Source organism: Myxocyprinus asiaticus, chromosome 7, assembly GCF_019703515.2.
Source record: "Myxocyprinus asiaticus isolate MX2 ecotype Aquarium Trade chromosome 7, UBuf_Myxa_2, whole genome shotgun sequence".
Taxonomy (NCBI): Eukaryota; Metazoa; Chordata; class Actinopteri; order Cypriniformes; family Catostomidae; genus Myxocyprinus; species Myxocyprinus asiaticus.
Window position 1 is genome coordinate 18,076,907 of NC_059350.1, and position 11,847 is coordinate 18,088,753.

The 11,847-nt window shown below is 39.1% G+C and overlaps 1 protein-coding gene across 2 annotated transcripts in view; it reads right to left on the reverse strand.

The window, feature by feature from the left end:
• The window catches only part of galnt7 (UDP-N-acetyl-alpha-D-galactosamine: polypeptide N-acetylgalactosaminyltransferase 7), a 32,827-nt gene extending 21,435 nt beyond the window's left edge, over window positions 1-11,392 (reverse strand). The window contains exons 1-2 of one of the 2 annotated variants that reach the window (XM_051702936.1): window positions 11,004-11,392; window positions 8,409-8,857 (exon numbers count right to left, since the gene is read on the reverse strand). In XM_051702936.1, the coding sequence (XP_051558896.1) occupies window positions 8,409-8,857; window positions 11,004-11,129 (575 nt within the window). In that variant the 5' untranslated portion in view covers window positions 11,130-11,392. The remainder of the gene's footprint in view (window positions 1-8,408; window positions 8,858-11,003) is intronic. The other variant, XM_051702935.1, reaches the window with a different exon arrangement.
• Window positions 11,393-11,847: the final 455 nt, after the last annotated feature.

An 11,847-nucleotide genomic window follows, 5' to 3' on the forward strand; every position in this document is an offset into this window, starting at 1 on the left:
CTGGCTCATTGACGCCATAACTATGGCATGTCTCGCCCAAAACATGCCACCCCCGGTAGGGCTACGAGCCCATTCTACTCGTGGTGTAGCGGCTTCTTGGGCCCTGGCCAGAGGTGCCTCTCTAACAGACATTGCAGAGCAGCGGGCTGGGCAACACCCAACACCTTTGCAAGGTTCTACAACCTCCGGGTGGAACCGGTTTCGTCTCAGGTAGTGGCACGCAACACAAGCGGATAAGCCCGGGATATCCGGCCGGGTGTATCGCTTGCACATAGCGCCTTCCACCTCCTTTTGAGCTGAAGACGTGCGCTGTTAATTCCCAGTAGTGTTCACAAAGGTTGTTCCCTGGTTGACTTCCTCCGAGCCCTGTGGCAGTCGAGTTTTCGGAGAGACTCGCTGCCGGCCCAATACACGCGCTAACTAAGAGCCCGGTTCTGGGGTAGGTGCTCCGCATGTGGCGGTTCCCTGTAAGGCTAACCCCATGCGATCTATATCTTCCGCTAGTTCGTTTCCCTACTGGCAAACTGCGTCTTCCTTGGGCAGAGCCCCTCAGTCTCCATGTTGTAGTAACTCCTCCCCCATTGGGTAGGATCTACCTTGAAGGCTCTCCACATGGTTGGAAAGACCATGTGATGTATTCTTCCACTTAAATATCCCCCCTCTCTTGGGGCGAGGTGTGGTCTCCGCGGTGTCCTCCCCTTGGGAGGGACACCCCCCGACTAGACCTGGCGGCCCAGTCGGATAATCCCCCTTCTTTTTTAGGGAGTGGAAAAAGAGAAGGGGAAAGAGGCCATGACTGGGTTAAGCCTGTCTCTATCTCTGGGTAGTCGACTTGTCCCCAAAAAGGGCCGTTCGACACTCATAACTGTGTTGGGGGAGGTTACGTGTCGACCTGGTGTGCTGGCTATGAGGCACACAGCAAGTCTGCCCACCACACACCGCCAGTTCACGTAACACAGTTCAGCCTTGTGGCGTTTTGTATAGGGACCCCTAGTGTCACTACATCGACACCAACGTCGAGTGAGTGACAGATAGGGAACGTCATGGTTACTGGTGTAACCTCCGTTCCCTGATGGAGGGAACGAGACGTTGGTCCCTCCTGCCACAACGCTGAACTACCCGCTGAAATGGCCGGACCTTATATCGGCTCCTCAGCGTAAAACCTGAATGAGTGGTTGCATACCAGCTCCTTTTATACCCGTATGTTCGGGGGAGTGGCATGCAAATACCACTCGCCAATTTTCATTGGCCTTTTATCAAAGACCAGAGGTGTCTCGGGCTCCCAAGAGTGACCCCTAGTGTCACTACATCGACACCAACGTCTCGTTCCCTCCATCAGGGAACGGAGGTTACACCAGTAACCATGACGTTATCTGAGTTACCGTAGACTTTGTCAGTTCGAATCAGTCTGGCCATTCTCTGTTGACCTCTCTTATCAACAAGGCGTTTCCATCTGCAGAACTGCCCCTCACTGGATGTTTTTTGTTTTTGGCACCACTCTGAGTAAATTCTAGAGACTGCTGTGCATGAAAATCCCAGGAGATCAGCAGTTACACAAATATTCAAACCAGCCCATCTGGCACCAACAATCATACTACGGTCATAATCACTGAGATCACATTTTTCCCCATTCTGATGGTTGATGTGAACATTAACTAAAACTCCTGACCCGTATCTGAATGATTTTATGCACTGCACTGCTGCCACATGATTGGCTGATTAGATAATCGCATGGATGATTGTTGGATTATGCCACGAATGCTGTCAATTGAGCTTGTATTGAACCCAGAATATTCCTTTAAATAGTGGAAAACAGAATTTTTAAAGTAAACGGCTTGAGCAGATTGTACAATGTGTTTGAACTAACCCTGGGGTGTCCAAAGTCTGGCCTGCGGGCCATCTGCGGCCCTCCGACTGCTCCAATGTGGCCCACGAAAGACTTTAGTAATTGATCAGAATTAGGCCCACTATGAAGAAATTATCTGAAATTCATATTCTGTGTGCTGGATGTCGCTATCATGTGCATCATCTCCACTAGTATGTTCTATGGCGTCACCAGCTTCATCCACTGGCGGAGTTCAACGGGAGTTTGGAATACTTATTATTTCCAAGGATGAAGCTCCCCGCAGAAAGAATTATGCATTTATTAAAGGACTGACATCAGGTTAGATCCTTTACTCATATACTTGTTCTTGTTAAAATGTCCCGATACCTCACATCATACAACTGAGTCGAGCTGCTGTTGTGTGAGCTGCTGAACAGAGTTTATTGAGCGCGAACTGAGCATACTCTTCCAGAACGTCCTCTGTAGCACTGGGAAGTATACTGTATTTAATTTGTTCTTTCTGATATTTCGTTGAAACAAGAAAAATGATTCAGGGGGTTCCCAGCTCCATTTGAGTGAGGATATAATGTACTGTAGAAGAGAGCGCTTAAAACACTTGCACATGCACATCTACAAAATAAAATGAAGCGCAATCATTTTTATCAAATTAAAATTGTATTTGTAACACAAGTAACAACAGAACAGAAGTTATAATTCTATAGCTATAAAGAGTAATTCCTTGAAAAATAAAGAGTAATTCCTTGCATCACTTCATAAAGTGATAAAATGTAATCTGATTCTGATTATTGTGATGGGTCACACCCAACACTCAGTAGCATATCTATGTTCTTTGCAGTGCCATAGAATGGATGTCAAAAAAGATAAAAATGTGAATAAATGAGTATAATATTTTGTATAAGATGCATCACTGTTCCATTATAAGAGTTCTTTGTGAGTGAAAAACCCTATCCTTTATTTACATGTAGGGCCTACACAAGCACACCATAGAGCACAAATTATGATTAAAACTTGCATAATATTAAACGTACAATATAAAGTTTATGCACAGTGGCAATCTAGTAGCTTCTAGCCATTTTTTTAATTAATACAGCGATGCGGCCCGCGGCACCTTATTTTTTTCTGCATTTAGAAAAAGTTTGGACACCCCTGAACTAACCCCTGGTCCCTACAGCAAATGTGACACAGGCAAACATAAGCCAAGAATTCACATGTGGTATGGGCTAGATTGTATTTATGCACTATTGTATAAAACACACACTCATTTCCCTCACAACACCATACAGATTTCCTGCACGAGCCTGCAACCCACTAAGCCAGAGTACTGCTTTCTTTTGACATGGTTTAGTTTTTTTTTTTCATTGCCGGATATAGGTTTCAATGTTCCCGCCTGTGCAATGTCATAAAGGCCTAACTGTGTTACATGGCACAGTAAAGCTACTCAACTGGAAGAGCAACTAACTCTCTTGACGTTCAATCTCACTGGATATCAGGGGTGTGTTGCACTACTCATAAACTTGCTAATGCCGTCTCATGTTAACTGTTCTTCTAAACGTTAAAATAAAGATACTCTTTAGCCACGTTTTAACAACTTTTAATACCGAATCTCTGTGCAAGAAAGAAGAAAGCTGGTTTGGACACACTTAACTGAATATTTGACTTTTTTATGTTTCTCATTATCTTAAAAACCTTTTCATCTAAAGGTTCATGCTTTAATGCTTAAAAATTATTATTATTATTATTTTACCTCTTTATGAATTTATTTACAATCTAAAATGTTCATTATTTTTTGTTTGTTTGTTTGATTTAAATGGATGAGTTTGACCAGATTGTGAAGGAAAAGCAGCCAACAAGTGCCAAGCATACATGGCAACTCTTTCAATACGGTCTGAAAAGCATCCCAGGTGGATACCTTATTAAACTGGTTGAGAGTGTGCAGAGCTCTAATCTGTAATGTTTAAAAAATTATAATAAACATTATATATATATATATATATATATATATATATATATATATATATATATATATATATATATATATATTTCAATCGCTATATAATTCACAGATTTCCATTGCTATCATTTCCTAGTTTTGATGACTTTACTATTAATCTAAAATGAGAAACATAGTAATAATAAAGAATGAGTACATTTGTCCTTTGACTGATACTCTACATAAATAAGCTTTCTCACTTAAAGAAACTGTTAAAAAAAAAAAAAAAAATGTTCAGAACATGCAGATAACAAACAAGCCTGCTCATCCTGCTAGTGAAATGCATACCTATGTCATTTTCTGTTCCTAAATCTCTTAACTGTGAGCCACAATTGAGTCCTTAACTGTCCTAATTGACATACAGTGACTCATGCAAACAGAAACACATACACTTGCACACAGAAGTCCTCAGAGAATACTGGACTTGTCCCTTTATGTAAAGCATGGAAGATTAATTTCAACATTTGACTGATATCTTACTGCAAAGTGTTTGTTTTGTAAGCAAGGCATGACTGGAATATAAACTGCAGCACAGCATAGCACTGTTTAAGAGACCACTAATGTGTGAACAGTGACATCCTTTGACAAAAATTGGAATCACTGCATAGTCACCAACTATAAAGCTCCACCCACCCTTGGGTACTGCTGCTCACTCTGACAAGCTTTAAAGAACTTCTCATAGAAATGAATTGGAGATTTCCATAAACAGAGAAATTTGCAGTAAAATGTGCTCATAAAGTGGAATTTTAAGTTAAATTACACAGCAGCAGGATTAAAGAGCACCTATTATGGTTTTTAAACGTGCCTAATTTTGTTTTAAAGGTCTAATACAATAGATTTACATGCATCCAAGTTCAAAAAATACTTTCATTTGCTCATAATTTAAATTGCAGCATTACCTTTTTTTTCCCGTGTCAAAAACGGCTCGTTCAACGATCCGTTCTAAAGGATTCATTCTAAACTCCTCCTTTCAGAGAGTCTACTCTGCTCTAATTGGTCAGATGTCCCAGTCAGTTGTGATTGGTCTACCGCTTAGTGTAGTGTTTGAGGGCGGGTTAAAGCTGTTCGCGAGCAGCCAATGAAGACTAGAGGCGGGTTTTTTGTTACCAAATTAAGTAGGTTAGTACAGGAAGTAAGTCTGGAGATTCCTTTCAGGTGTTCAGAATAGGTTCTTTCTTCTGGGAGTCAATAACTCCATTTGTCGTGCACTTTGATTTTTGAAACTTTGCAGACTTTTTTACATTCACAATATGTGAACTCTTAATTTACTTCTACATTAACCTGAATCAATGCAAAAATGAATTAATTTTAAATAAAGTTATTTACATTATTTACCTTAGGGAAAATGTAGGTGTCCTTATTAAATGCAATTTTTTATAATTTTATTATCTTCCTGGAGGTCCAATGATAATGTTATGAAAGTTTTTTTTTTGCACCAAAACAGTCACAATTTAGTAATATACGATCATTTTCCACCCTGTTTTTGGCCCTAAGTGCCTCCTCAAAACTTCAACGTAATAAACATAACTTCAACATAACTTCACTGTTACGATTGGCTAACATCATGCAGCCCCTCAAATTCAGCAAACTCAATCGGAAGAACATAAAACAATGTTTTTGTTATAAAACATAATTGCAGGGTTTACACATAATGCACATTCAACACATTGCATCTGAATATATTAAACTGTTCATCTCAAGCACAACTGTTAACACTCAGCACCATAAACTATCAAACAGTCATGACATTTGAAATATTAATGAATGAAACAGTTTACTTACATTTTGAAGTGTTTTTTAACTGCCCCATCCTTCAATAACAGTTCTTTTGCAAAGCTTGAATCGTATTATGACTGTTTACAAACAATCAACACTGACATGAGCAGAAAAAAACCCAAACACATCTTAGTCCAAAGAATGGTGAAATGGTCAAAGACGTCCTATGTTCACATACAACAATTAAAAATAGAGCAGATGGGCCTCCATGACGTGTTTGTGCTCAGAGCAGCACAGGCAGCAGCTGAATGAAAGAGAATTGCCTCTCCCTTTCAGAGTTGTAACTTGACACCACGTCTTTTTAAAGCGGCACGGGATATGTACGTATCATACGGTCAAAGATGTCTGTCTAGTGCATGAATATATTCAAAAATAATCCAAAATAGTCCGCTTTGGTGTTATGTTTGGAACAGTTAGCAACACAAGGCCTGCTCTCTTGACCTGCACGCCAGTGGGAGGGGCCAAGGGTGCAATGACGTATGTTGAGACATGTTTAAATACAAATGAGCAATGTTTCGTGACATCAAGAACAGACAGATTTCAAAACTAGATGTTTTAGCAGGGTGGCAACTATAAATGCTCTTTTTAGACTGGGGAGGAAGTTTGAGTTCTGAAATGTACAGTATGGTTTTATAGTACAGTTACCTCTTATATGTCTAAATATCACGGAAAATTTTATTCTCCATTTCATGACCTCTTTAAAGCTATACATATTCTGCATCTACCAGAGACTATTTAGCAGAGACTGGCTACTTCTATTATTAAAAGCAATGGGGGAAATTGGAACGTCCAACAGTCAACAGATGTAGAAAGGATGTCCCGCCTTACAGGTAAAAGAGCCAATCACCTTTTAGATACAGACATCACCTGTCAAACAACTCGAGAACAAGCATGCGCATTAGCTATAAAATTGAGTTTTTTAGCTAAATCTGAGGTAAAGAAGCACAATTAATGATGCAATTGTTATCAGATTTTACTGCTAATTAAAAAAAAAACATATGTTCGTAATCTTGACAAACCGTTTTGGAGATTTCGGTGTTTCCCCATTCAAGTAGACTGGAGCTGCACTTTCATGACTGGAAATAGCTTTCCGAGAGCATACCAAAGATGGCCGCTACTGGACTGACTTGCTAGATAGTCTTTGATAACAGTCACAAGTCCTTTTTGAAACCTGAATTTTTTCAGAAGTCAAATCTTTGTGACACCTGCGCTAAAAATCTAGACCCAGCAAATGAAACAGAATGCAGGTGTCTTCAGATGCATTTATAAAAATTAAAGTTGTTTTTAAATTGACAAGGTGTCTAAAGAAATGTGGCGGTCTTGCACGAGACACTGTAAAGGAAATTACAGACATAAAAGAATAATTTTCTTAAAGCTGCTTTAAAACGATGTGCATTGTGAAAAGCGCTATACACATAAAAATAACTTGACTTAAAAATTAGATGCAGTTCGATGGTCAAAAATGCAAAAACAGAGCAGATTTACCCTACACTTGAAAAACTGACCCGAAAATGGCCCGAAACCTGATGGTTTGTCAGGTATCATTGTGCTCAGATAGGGCTGAAGACCTCTATTTCACATGTAGAATAACCGAGCGATTTTAGTATTTGAATACAGACATGTCAAATGGTTAACCAAATAACGACTATCCCTGCATATCCTTAGCTACCATTTGCAAAGGAGGCCAATGAATGCCAAAAATGGAACAAAAAATACAGTTTCTGCTTAAAATGGACAGAAAAGATAAACATTTGTTTTTAGTCCCTGCTTAAATGTGCTGCAAGTGATTTTTGTTAATACAAAGCATAAAATTCCTCTACTAGCTGACAAATTTAAATGTGTCCTGAGAAATCACACTTTTTTCTGTAATAGCTCTATCCTCAAAAAAGAGTCAGGGGAGTGGCCTGCTCTTTTTTAACCAATCAGAAAACCAGTCAATCAAAAACACTTCCTGCCTCTGAATCATTTTGACCGTTCAGGTTTGCTGACATGTCTGTGGAGGGTTGGGTTTTGGTGAGGGGGCGTGTGATTGAAGGTATGGTGCTTTCTTCCTGTTTGGCAGTAGGCCATAGAAAATAACTCCATTCCAACTACCATATTACAATTATGTCATAAAAGAAACCCTGCAAAGCAATGGAATGCATGTCCAAACTGGATGCCCAAGTCAAAGATGAGGTTGGAACTGTTGGTAATACCTTGGGTAGTTTCAGACAGATAATCCAACTTTCCAGCTGGGAGGGAGTGAATGAGAGACTGTGGCTTATGATTTACATGTGATGTGGTCAAACAACATTTGAGTGGCTAAATTATGGCCATAATCCTGATTCTATGTAATATCTGGAGCTTTAGTGATACAGTGTAGCACACTGCATATACCTTGTACTGAACTGACATATAACATTGTATTTACATGGTACACCAAAGAGCTTCAAAAAATAAAATCAGTAATTTGCCATCTATTATGCCATTAAAATTGCTTGCTTGAAAAGGTGTGGTCTTATCGTTTTATCAATGTAGGTTTGACCACACAAACACAAAGAAAACCAACACGTCAAACCTGACTATCTATATTATGTGTTGTCTGAGAAAAAAAAACATTAGTAAAATGAGAGGTATTCAAATCCATCAGTTCAACACATCCTAAACCAAAATAGGATCAGGTGGTAAATACTACATAAGGCAAAAAGCTTTTGAAACAATGCAAAACAAAACCATTAGGCGCAGTTGTCTAACAAACTTGTTACCACCACACCCACATGCATTCGCAATTAGAGTGACTTGCGTCCTCATACTTACTCTTCATGCCTCAAGTCGCCCACTGTGCGATCTAGTGAGATCATGTCACTGGCTACCATGTTAAAGCCAAATTCCCTGATGCTGGCCTGAACGCCATCTTTGTACTCTGGTCCAAGCACAAATGTTTTGCTGCCCTCCCCTGGTCCACCCTGAACCCCATGAGGCTCAGGTTCTTTAAGCTCAAAGTTGCCCAGAATCCCCGTCTTCAACACAGGTTCACTGTACACATTGGTGTGGGGCTTGAAGGTGACGTATTGCTTCTGGATGACATTCTGCTGGTTCTGGGCTTTAAATCCAGGGTTTGGCTTATCACCATTTTTCTGACGAATAGACTCCAGGTCAACCTCAACTCCTTCGACGTGGGGCCAAGGAACGACCGGCTTGAACTGGTCAGCCATGTCATTATTAGGAGGATTGGGCTGCAAGAGTTTACCTGCATCTCTTCCTGCCTGTAATAAGACAAAACTATGAGACACAGAGGAAACTGTGGTGATGGTATTTTCTAGTAGTTTTCAATTATACCAAGTCTATCCATATACAAATATTAACAGAGGCCATATGAACAATTTCACAAGTAAACATTTAAATAAGCACTAAATATGCAAAAGAAAAACCAATATTTCCTATTGAAAGGAGTAAATGAAAACAAGATTGTTTCAAAAGTTTAGCCGCAAGACGTAAACATTATACGTGTTAACTTTATTTTAGTGTTATAATACCTTATCTATATAAAGTTATGTCCAATTTTACAACCTCATTGGCAGTCGCTTGTGAACATCACTCATCATCTGCATAAAGTAAACAATTTCTCAACTTGTCTTGTTGCTTGCCATGGCGAACTCTGTCGCCAACGGTCGCAGCAGCTTGTGTCGCCGGAAATCGCTGTGCTCTAATTGAAAATGAATGGGACCGTGTCGCTACACTGCACTATATTGTTACATATTATTTTGTTTTCTTTCCTAAAAAGCAAATAAATGCATTTTGACAGGAATAAAAGTACATTTAGAGTTAATTAAAAAGTTAAAAAGAACATTAAATGGTTAATTAAAAGTACAAATTTTACTACTTATCTGCGATTAAATATAAAAAAATTATAAAAAAATTATGCGATTAATCATGATTGAAAATTTTAACCGACTGACAGCACTAGCGTTGACATTATTTTAGTGTTATATATAATACCTTATCAGTGTAAAGCTATGTCAAACTTCGTTGTCATACCCTATATTCTGGTAAATGATTAAACAGTAATAAATCTCTGATTTAATGACAGTAAAAAAATAATGTTAACACAAATAAAGTTTATGTCTTGTGGTTATACTTTTGAAACAGTGTGTTTTTAATTGTTTATGTACTTTAATGTTTATTCACTTCCATCCAGAGTGCCTTACTGTACACTGTCGATTGAGCTTAACTTGTATTAAACCTGGAACATTCCTTAAAGGTGCACTCAGTAACTTTTGTCTTTGTGTCATCTTGGACTTACACTGACACCTAGACGCTTGGATGCAGCATCATTTAAAATCAATAGTTTTCAGTTTCAGATGCCATTGTAGAAATGTAGTATTCACAGTCAGCCATCATTATTTAAATCAATGAGTGATTGCGTCAAATAACAGGATGGTTACTGAGATTAAGCAAGTAGTATTTGGCTGGTCATGTGATTCTAAAATGGCAGCCCCCATGTGCGGACCCTCTCCATGTAGAATAAAACAGCTTTTATATGGTTTCTGATATGGCTGGAGTCTTCATTTTAATGTGAGTGATCATGATTTCCTACATACATTGCCAAATTACAATTTATGTCTTTGGGAGGTAAACTTTTTAATGAGGAAAAAATTACTGAGTGCACCTTTAAATTACAATGTCATACCAAAGGAACCGCATACTGTTTAGTGACACTTTCTCTATTGTGGGCAGTGACAAAAATTGATGTCAAGTGTTCCACGTGTCATTCAGTATGGTCGCTTACATGTCTTCTTAAAGTATAGAAGTGTGTGTTGGTGTCCAATTACTTATCTCTGGCTAATATTCGGCCTTTAATTCACTGCTAGCAGTAAACTGAGTATATCGACCCCTAACTCTACATGCAAGACCCCTTTTTGAGTCACTCATATCTATATGTGATGCAGTAAATCTAGATAGATTTACAATATTGGACAGATCAGCACAGCAGAGTGAAAACAGTTTTGAATCACTTAAGTCAAAAAAGCAAAGATACTGTTTTCACTTCAATGATTCGTGATAAGCAAACCGTAAAGTACAGACCTTCCGGGTTTTTGCTGCCCATGAGGATGTAAAGAGACGACATTTAGCTCTATGCTAGCAGCTTACCGCCAGATCTGAATGTTTGATTTAAATGGAAAAACGTTTCTGTATGACAAATATAAATTATGTCTAGTTGTAAAAAAATAAAAATCAGCGGTCAGTCGATCTAGCTACTCGTCTCCATGACAACCGCAGCAGTTAGCATGCTAATCATCATTCTAGCCGAGTGTCCTGAATACTAACACAGGATTGCATTATCAACACGTCAAACGCAGTGAAAACAAACACGTATCACGAGAACTAACGTCCATTAAAGCGATACTTTACCATTCCGGCTGCAAACGGGTCATCGTCACCTGCTTTCGGTGTCAGGGAAGACCAAAGCAAAACCAGCCCCAAAAATGTGCCGATGACCAATAAACTTCGAAGGAGAAATCCAACTTTTAACCTCATTTTGGAAAAATGAGCAGGAAAGAATAAAGAAAAAGGGAGCTAGCACAAATAAATAAATACTCCACAGCCTGAATGGCTACGTCTCTCTCTCTCTCTCTCTCTCCCCCTTATTCAATTAAACTCCCACTGTCCGGTTTCTGATCGAAAAAAAGGTGTTAAAAAGACAGCCCTACATATGTCCTGGGCGGATCGTTTTGTGTGCACAAGTTAAAGCACACACGGATATGAATAAACACACACGGACGTGCGGCATGATTGATTAGCAAATAAAAAAGGCATGTAAAAAAACAAAAAAAACAAACACGGCATTGCGTGTGGTGACGTGTTATTAACACTTCCACAAGTGCATAGGCATTTATGTCCTACCTCTCCCCTCTCTTAGCAAGCCACGCATGAAGACTTGCAAATAACAATTCTTCATACATTTCCAGCAACATAACTATGTCTTGCATGAAAATGGGTTACAGTAAAGAAAAGTAGCAAAATGTAGATGTGATGCTATATATTGTTTACCTGTAGGATATTCCAAAATGGAATGTTATGAATGGAATGAGTCAGAGTTTTGCGAACTTTAACTTGACACCGTTCTATTCACTTTCTTAAGGCTGAAGTGGAAAAACGTTCTCTCTCTCTCTCTCTCTCTTTCTCTCTCTGTGTGTGTGTGTGTGTGTGTGTGTGTGTGTGTGTGTGTGAGAGAGAGAGAGAGAGAGAGAGAGAG